This window comes from Trichomycterus rosablanca, chromosome 6 (assembly GCF_030014385.1).
Source record: "Trichomycterus rosablanca isolate fTriRos1 chromosome 6, fTriRos1.hap1, whole genome shotgun sequence".
Taxonomy (NCBI): Eukaryota; Metazoa; Chordata; class Actinopteri; order Siluriformes; family Trichomycteridae; genus Trichomycterus; species Trichomycterus rosablanca.
The window spans coordinates 35,266,985-35,276,771 of NC_085993.1; the positions used below are offsets into that span (position 1 = coordinate 35,266,985).

The window sequence follows — 9,787 nt, forward strand, 5'->3', positions numbered from 1 at the left end:
TTTAGGAAATATCGCCGATCGCCGATAGCATATTTTGATTAAAAATCGGCCGATACCGATTCATAGCCGATCGATCGTCCCATCTCTAGTCAGAATGTTTGATTGACCACTGACGTGACCCTTTCCTCTAAGTACCCAAAGTACACCCAAAGTTTATCCTGATTAGGATTGAAGTGTGTGTAAAGTCTACTTGGAAACAAGGTTCACTCACTCAAGTTTAAGGGCATTAGTCAATCCACTTACTGGCATATTTGAAGAAGGTGGGGGAACAATAACCTAAAAAACCCACATGGTCATAAAAAAACTCCTTCAGACAGTGACTGGAGGCAACTTATGAACCCTAGTCCCCAAAACTACAAACTAGGACACCCACACTTGCTGTAGTACCCAGCCACTTAATGAAGGAATAATGTAACTGAATGTAGCCTAAACCGTTACTTGTAATGTACATTTCTGAAGCATTTTAGAGCATTATGAGTGTAGACTCCCATTAGCAATCAGTATCTGCATGTGGAAGAAACATGGCTGTGGCAGCATCCATAGCAGACTGATGCTATAGGAATTTAGACTAGGGTGTGCCATTCATTACTAACCCAGCCTATCACAATAATATATAATTATATATTTCCTTGTATATTGTGCTTGTTTTTAGGTCAGAATGTTTGTTTTGACCACTGCTGTGACCTTTTCCTCTAAGGGGACAGGCGTAACCAAAGTACACCTTCAAAACTCATGTTTCTCCACTTTCTAATTTAGGCAGTTCCATGTCAGTAATGTCTTTATCCTGATCAGGATCAAAGTGTGTGTGAAGACTACTTGAAAACAAGGTTCATTCACTCAAGTTTCAGGGCATTAGGCAATCCACTTACTAACATATCTGAAAGAGGTGGGAGAACCCGGAATAACCTAAAGGATATTAAACTCATTCAAATAGTGACTGGGGGCAACTTATAAATCCCCATTCATTATAGTCCTCAATACTCTACAAACTGTAAGGCACCCACACTTACTGTAGTATCCTGCCATTTCATGATTTAACTGAATGTAGCCTAAACCGTTACTTGTAATGTACATTTCTGAAGCATCTCAGAGCATTATGAGTGTAGACTCTCATTAGCAATCAGTATCTGCATGTGGAAGAAATATGGCTGTGGCAGCATCCATAGCAGACTGGTGCTGTAGGAATTTAGACTAGGGTGTGCCATTCATTACCAGCCCAGCCTATCACAACACAAATGCATCAATAATGCTTGATTACCTTATAATAATAATAAAATATTATAACACAAACCAAGTTTAGGACCATGGTAAAATAAATCTTCTGTTATAAGTATATGACTATAATATATGATGATATATAATTATATATTTCCTTGTATATTGTGCTTGTTTTTAGGTCAGAATGTTTGTTTTGACCACTGCTGTGACCTTTTCCTCTAAGGGGACAGGCGTAACCAAAGCACACCTTCAAAACTCATGTTTCTCCGCTTTCTAATTTAGGCAGTTCCATGTCAGTAATGTCTTTATCCTGATCAGGATCAAAGTGTGTGTGAAGTCTACTTGGAAACAAGGTTCATTCACTCAAGTTTCAGGGCATTAGGCAATCCACTTACTAACATATTTGAAAGAGGTGGGAGAACCCAGAATAACCTAAAGAATGTCAAAATCATTCAGATAGTGACTGGAGGCAACTTATAAACCCTAGTCCCCAAGATTCTACAAACTGTAGGACACCCACACTTACTGTAGTACCCGGCCATTTCATGAAGGAATAATGTAACTGATTGTAGCCTATTGTAAATGCATTCTGAAACTGTTACTCGTGTACATTACTGAAGCATCTTAGAGCATTATGAGTGTTGACTCCCATTAGCAATCAGTATCTGCATGTGGAAGAAATATGGCTGTGGCAGCATCCATAGCAGACTGGTGCTATAGTAATTTAGACTAGGGTGTGCTATTCATTACCAGCCCAGCCTATCACAACATAAATGCATCAATAATGCTTGATTACCTTATAATAATAATAAAATATTTTAACACAAAACAAGTTTAGGACCATGGTAAAATAAATCAGTTATATGTATATGACTATAATATATGATGATATATAATTATATATTTCCTTGTATATTGTGCTTGTTTTTAGGTCAAAATGTTTGTTTTGACCACTGCTGTGACCTTTTCCTCTAAGGGGACAGGCGTAACCAAAGTACACCTTCAAAACTCATGTTTCTCCGCTTTCTAATTTAGGCAGTTCCATGTCAGTAATGTCTTTATCCTGATCAGGATCAAAGTGTGTGTGAAGTCTACTTGAAAACAAGGTTCATTCACTCAAGTTTCAGGGCATTAGGCAATCCACTTACTAACATATCTGAAGGAGGTGAGAGAACCCAGAATAACCTAAAGAATGTCAAACTCATTCAGATAGTGACAGGAGGCAACTTATAAACCCTAGTCCCCAAGATTCTACAAACTGTAGGACACCCACACTTACTGTAGTACCCGGCCACTTAATGAAGGAATAATGTAACTGAATGTAGCCTAAACTGTTACTTGTAATGTACATTACTGAAGCATCTCAGAGCATTATGAGTGTAGACTCCCATTAGCAATCAGTATCTGCATGTGGAAGAAACATGGCTGTGGCAGCATCCATAGCAGACTGGTGCTATAGGAATTTAGACTAGGGTGTGCCATTCATTACTAACCCAGCCTATCAGACCATAAATGCATCAGTAATGCTCTATTATCTTATTGCTGTTAAAATCATCAGCATCTCTGTGTAATTTGAGCAAAAGCATTGGTGTGTAACGGTCATTCAATGGGTTGATCTGGACAAAAGCGACTATAGCTTACAAATCCACACACAGTGCATGCTTGCAGCCCACCTGTCTTGAAAAACGGATCCGTATCCGGCTCGTTCGGTCCCTCCTCAGCAGCCTCTGCAGAATTCATGTTTTTCTGTTTAATGCAAACGAAAAAGCCAGATTTCTATTCCAGTTTATGTTGTGCAGCCCATTTGGTATCGTTCGATAGCTTTCGCTTCCTCGGTCTTTTTTCTGTTCTATTAGAGAGGAGCGCCTACCGGGTGCTATTGTTCAAACCGCGTCTGTCAGATCGCTGTTCCGCTTTCTCCCAGGCAAAGATCCCATAAAAAACACTCTTATTTAGCCGATTCCTGCTCCATACAGAGTAAATCCATTCCCCGTTCACCTTTCTTCTTTGTACATTGCTTGTAATCCGCGTTTCCACCTTACAGACGCGCTACAATGGCACCCGGAGTTCCACAGTGCAGATGATAAAAGCCTTATAATGAGCTGAGCACTTCATTATTATTACTAGTATTAATCCATAGAAATAGCACTCTCCACAATGTAGTCTAACAGTTCTGTTTTAATATTGCTCTTAAATATGGCCAGTAATGTAACACATAAGAAAAAAAATCATCTGAAGCGCTTCCCAATAATGGTGTGTGTGTGTGTGTGTGTGTGGACAGAGGCAACTCCCCCACTCAGCATCACTACTGTGCCTCTTCACTCGCTCAATACGCTGGTCTTTTTTTTGGATAAGGACACCCGACCGAGTGCCAGCAATCACACAAAACCAAGGGACATATACTGTAGAAATAAGTCCTCGTCTTCTATCACGAACTGTAAAGAATTTGTCATGTTCTCCCCTGGCTTTCCTCTAAAAGATCCATAAATTTCTAAATTTCTGCAGTTAAAATCTGTTATTTGTTTATTCTCTATAACCTTTATTTAACTGGCAACTTTGCACTGATGCAATGGTATATATTGGGATTTTAGAGGGACACATATTTTTCCCGGGATGTCCATTGTTGACTTACCAAGACAATGCCAGGCCATACAGTGCTGGCCATTTTAATCAGCAGTCTCTGAGCCTCATTAAGCGCTGACTCGCTGCAGCTGCATGAGTCCCCTTTTCAATACTGGCCTCACTGCCTGATCTTTTTTGGCTTTGAGTGATGCTTCGAGTCATATCACCATTTTATCCTATTCCAGATACTTACGATTCACTGGGCGGAAAGTAGGAAACACCCTGGAGAGGTCACCAGTCCATGGCAGGGCACACACACACACACATACCTAAGGCAATTTTAGTATATCCAGTTAAACTGACTGCATGTCTTTGGACATTGTGAGGAAACCGGAGCTCCCAGAGGAAACCCACACAAGCACAGGGAGAACATGCAAACTCCACAAAGAAAGGACCTGGACCACTCCACCTGAGAATTGAACCCAGGACCTTTTTGCTGTGCAGCAACAGTGCTACCCATTAAGCCACTGTGCCGCCCTACTGAAACTTGTGTTACACGTAAACATGTCTGTGTAAAACCATCACTATTAACAATTCTGTATTAGAACAGTGTCCCCACAGTTGGCAGAACTTGCCATAAAGTTCACATATTGAATGTGACACAAACTGACTCATCACCTTATAATGTAATTTTTTAAAGAATATCTTAGGCCCTGGACGGCCCTGACACTTCCCCTTTGCTGGGCTAAATGCAGCAACACACCCCAGACGGGACACCAATCCATCACAAAGCTTTGGCCACTCCAACATAGCAAATCATGTCTGTATTTTTGTTTGTTCCGGCTGACCAGTAGCATTGCTAGGGATTCAGACCCTAAATCCTAGTGGTAGTGAGCTAGTGTATATTTTATTTATCTGATTTTACACACCTGTAGGCAATCTGGTGTGTTTTATTACCTGAACAAAAAAATTAGATGAGTTGTTTGCATGCTTTCTATATGGTGTTCATTTGCCTTACAAGGCAAACTTTTGACTTTTGTTTTATTTAAACCTGTGTTATACCACTTGTAGATGGATTCCTTTCACTAAACTGGGACTTTACAGCAATTCGTAACTTGTATGGGTGTGTACTTGTGAAGCAGTGCCCAACCTTATCAATCAACTTTGTCCTTATAGCACTGAATCAAACTGTTTCTGAATTAGTAGCATGTGTGAACTCAACACGGTTGTATTGTTTCTAGAAGTTAAATAGTGCAGTCATTTCTTTCCAGGAAATCCTGACTTCCTGTAATTCATATTCAGCCCAGGGTCATTTTAGCTTCCACTGAAAACACATATACTCTAATAGCATTCTTTTTAGACTGCATTTAAAAAAAACAATGTAAAAGTCAATGCATGCTCAGCTCAGCTCAACTATACAATTATTTTCTACTGTTTTGGCCATATATTGTACAATACAGGATATAATACTTAATTGTAATTTTATTCAAACTTATCTTACTCTGTTGGGGAAAAAAATTGTCACTGAATTCAGCTTTGAGTCGACTAAAAGGGATTTGCCAGCTGACAATAAAATGCTGACCTCGTGTGGAGAAGCAGGTTTTCTAACCCCTTGAAGAGGCATTGTGCATCAAAAGAGGTTTTTGTGCATCAAAGAGGCTTTTGTTCCTTTATACTGTGTATTTTAGTAGTAATTGGATTGGTGACACTGTAGCAGGGATGACAAACTGCTAAGAAAGGCTTCAGAGTTTGTTTCATTTTTTTTTTTAAATACCTAGATGATCCCTTACCTTCCTTGGGTGTGTCAAAATTTTGATTATAAAGGGTCTCCATCATATGTCTGTGGAAAAGCAAATACCTTTTATATAATTTATACCAACAGTTAACCATAAGAGGGAAACATGATGGTATAGGGGTGCACTACTGTCTCAGAACATGAGTGACTTGTGTTGTTAAGGAAACAAACTATCTTACTTGCTATCAGAGAATTCCTAAGAAGGCTCTAAGTTCATCTTTCCTTGCTGGTAAAGGGAGTGCAACCAGGGCCGGCGCTAGGGGGGGGCTGAGGGGGGCATTGCCCCCCCAAATTGTGTCTTTGCCCCCCCAAGCACAATGCAAGCAACGGCTATTTTTAAAATTATCTCTGAACCAATCACAAAAATGCATTTTGTTTTACAGTGTGAAGATATTTCCTTGCTTATTCCTGATTGGCTCTTTGAGTCATATAAAAATCGGCAGACTGCCCCAAACAGTTCAGTTCGGCAGTATATGTTCTGTTAGTGTGAGCGAGAGGCAGGTATACTGGTAAACACTCTTCTGAGTTTAAACTGACTTCCACATGGTAATATTTGCTTAACTGTGGTTTTTCGTTGCTTTAATGTTACTTACCTCTTACATAGGTGTTGCTTAAATTATTTTATTAGCCGTTAGCGGTTAGGCTAATGAACTAATGGCAATTTAATTAAGGAGGCGTATTAAAATGAAATACAATTAGATAATCTTTTTTCTCCATTTACATAATCAACATGTATTTTTTAATCATTGGGTTTTAAGTTTAAGTTCGAAAACATGCATTTTTATTTCTTTACCTCATACATCACTTTAAGCCAGTATCAATAGCTTGGCTGTCATCATTCATGCACAAATCAAGCCTTGAATATATTTCTGGCTTCAAAAACATGACTATCAACATGCCCCCTCATTAGGTTTTACTGCCCCCCCAAGCAAAGCAGTCCAGAACCGGGGCTGGGTGCAACTAATTATTATCTATATAGGGAGCAGTTACTTTCTTTTTACTAGAGTGATATGAGTGTTGCTCATGACATGCAACAAACGTGCAATCATAGAAGCAAACGTGACAGTCAGATGTCAATAAACATGTTATCATAGAGGCGATCTTAAAGGGGGCAATTTTTTTTTACATAACAGTATTATAGATATTATATATACAATGCACGCAAGTCTTATGTAACCAGCATTTTGGAATTCTATTACATTGTGATGCAATTATAATGTCACAGTTCCTAGTGCCCACAGCTTGCTACAGGATTGTAATATTCCACTTCCATCATTCTTCTTGATTCTATAAATCTGCACAAGGTACATTTAGCTTTTCCTGTTACTTCCATGCTATTTTTAAGCTGTAGCGTGTAACTTTTGAGCATTTTACATTTAATGATTAGGGCGGCATGGTGGCTAAGTGGGTAGCACTGTCGCCTCTCAACAAGAAGGTCTCAGGTGGGGCGGTCCAGGTCCCAGGTGGGGCGGTCCAGGTCCTTTCTGTGTGGAGTTTGCATGTTCTCCCTGTGTCCATGTGGGTTTCCTCCGGGTGCTCCGTTTTCTTCCCACAGTCCAAAGACATGCAAGTGAGGTGAATTGAAGACACTAAATTGTCCAAGACTGTGTTCGATACAACCTTGTGAACTGATGAATCTTGTGTATACTGTTCCTGTCATGAATGTAACCAAAGTGTAAAACATGATGTTAAAATCCTAATAAACAAACATTTAATGATTATGTACTATATGCAGGAATAAGTTTGTGAATGCAACTCACATAAGAGGATTTGTTAACATCAGTTTCAGCGATTATTTTGATTAAATTTAAATGTGGCAGGCCAACACATTTATATTATGGTCAGCTAGACCCTATGTTTGATGTTAGACCATGATAGCGTTTGAGTCTTAGTTATTTTTTATTTTTTTTATATGTTCATGCTGCATTTTTGTTCTTGCATTTAAATAAAACAAAACTGAATTAAGGGTGGTGCAGTGGGTAGCGCTGTTGCCTCACAGCAGAAAGGGTCTGGGTTCGTCCTTTCTGTGTGGGGTTATTTTCTCCCTGTGTCTGCATGGGTTTCCTCCGCGTTCCTTGTGTGTATGTGTGTGTCTTGTGATAGACTGGTGACCTGTCCAGGATGTTTTCAACCTTTTGCCAAATGAATTAGACCTATAAACTTGTTTGTAATGAACAAATCTGGCTAAACTTAAGCTTTTAGAATGGCCATCCCAAAGTCCTAACCCAAACCCTATTGAGAATAAGTCGACTGTATTCTGTGATGAAGATGCAAAGCAAAGTCTCAATGGGAATACAATGGGAAGTCTATTAACCTGCTCAAAGCCCTAATCTCAACCCTATCGAAGAGCTGTTTGGATAAATTGGAACATTAAATAATTAGCCAGGCCATGTAGTCCAGCATTAGTGCCAGATCTCAGAAATAATCTGTTGACTGAATTGGCACAAATTCTCACAGAAGAATCTAGAGGAAAGTCTTCACAGAAGAGTGGAAGATGCTATAGCTGCCAAAAGGCATGGAGCAATCCAAATGAATGCCCATTGTTTAGAATCAGATGTCCAACACGATCATTGTTAAATCTTCATATAGTTGTGGATAATAGGCTTAGGATTTGATTCTTTTTTTAATAAACCTGAAAGCAAAGCAGCCCCAGGGCATAACACTACCACCACCATGCTTGCCACTATTGTTCAATTTAATTATCTTTTCTCCTGTAAACACACTTTTGTTTATTGTGGCCAAACTACTTAATCTTAGTTAAAAAACAACAACAACTCATACAGCGCTTTTCTTTGCCAGATAGAAAAGCAAGTACAATTGAAGGATGCCTATTTTGGTGTAGGTAAGTTTTTTAATTGCACATTGGCATTTAATCTCATAGTGATGTAAAGCTTGCTTGACTGTAGACATTTTAGCAACTTTTAATTAATGGTAGACCTTTTGGTGGTTATTGGATTATAACTGACAGTCCATCTTCTTTCAACATATGGAGCATAGGGTGACAAGGTTTCTTTCTGACATTGACAAAGACGCCACTGTTTTGTGTATCAGTGATGTTTATTGGTACAGTGGTACCTTGAAACTCAATGTTTATTGGTTCTGGGAGTGGCATTAAGTTTAAAAAGCATTGAGTTTCAAGGTATTTTTCCCCATAAGGATGTATGGGAAACCTGTTAATGCATCCATGGTCCTGTGGAACTGCATATAGTTTAGGCTAATGTAAAATAATGGGGTTGTTTTTCACACTTATACACTGAAAATAACACAAATATAATATAAAATACACTGAAATACAATTGAAAACTGTTCAAAATGAATAAAAATACATGCACTTTACCTTTACTTCTTTATTGTTTCTTTATGCTTCTTAATCATGGAGATGCTTGATCTTGAAATACCGTATTCCATTCAGTAAAGGTGCATTCACGTGAGAAGCGGCAAAATAGCTTTTGTGCTGCTGTGCCATTATTTCCTATGGAGTGTGCAGGTGCACAAAGCTTAACGTATGGTACTAAAACAACGAGTGTGGAACTTCATTACTGGAGAGAATTTATTAATAATAATAATTATTAAGAGCCGCTCAGGTGGCGCAGCAGTAAAAACACACGCTGGAACCAGAGCTGGGATCTCGAATACAGTGTATCGGAACTCAGCTCTGCCTGCCGGCTAGGCTAAGCGGCCACATGAACAACTATTGGCCTGTTGTTCAGATATGGATGGAATTAAGCCGGACAGGGTCTCTCTCATAACTAATGCAGTTACGACCTCTGCTGGCTGATTGATGGCGCCTGCACAGAGATGAGAAAAGAGTGCTCTCGGGGTGTGTCTCTTCATACACAGTGCTGAGCTGCACTGTACTCTGTGATAAGATGCATACAGCTGCTGCCCATGTGTCGGAGGGGGCGTGGGTTAGCTTTGTTCTCCTCAATCAGAGCAGGGATCGGCATTGGTGGAGAGGAAGCATGACGCAGTCGGGCAATTGGACTCGCTAAAGGGGAGAAAAGGGGAAAATGCATAAATAAATAAAAATATATAAAAAATAATTAAGAGCAGTTTAGTGTTCCTGTGTCGTTCTTTTAATACATTAAGTCACGTTAAGCTTTTTTTTAACGATAAGCGTTTTAGACTCGGAAAAGCTGATTTTCATGATTTCTTGAGCTGTAACACAAGTTTAAAAGTGAAACAGTAAGAAAAATCCAGATAAACACAGAT

At 39.3% G+C, this 9,787-nt stretch overlaps 1 protein-coding gene across 1 annotated transcript in view; it reads right to left on the reverse strand.

Annotated features, from left to right (window-relative positions):
* The window catches only part of kalrnb (kalirin RhoGEF kinase b), a 159,914-nt gene extending 156,691 nt beyond the window's left edge, over positions 1-3,223 (reverse strand). The window contains exon 1 of the mRNA XM_062997761.1: positions 2,892-3,223. Coding sequence (XP_062853831.1) covers positions 2,892-2,958 — 67 coding nt within the window. The 5' untranslated portion in view covers positions 2,959-3,223. The remainder of the gene's footprint in view (positions 1-2,891) is intronic.
* Between the last annotated feature and the right edge of the window lie 6,564 nt (positions 3,224-9,787).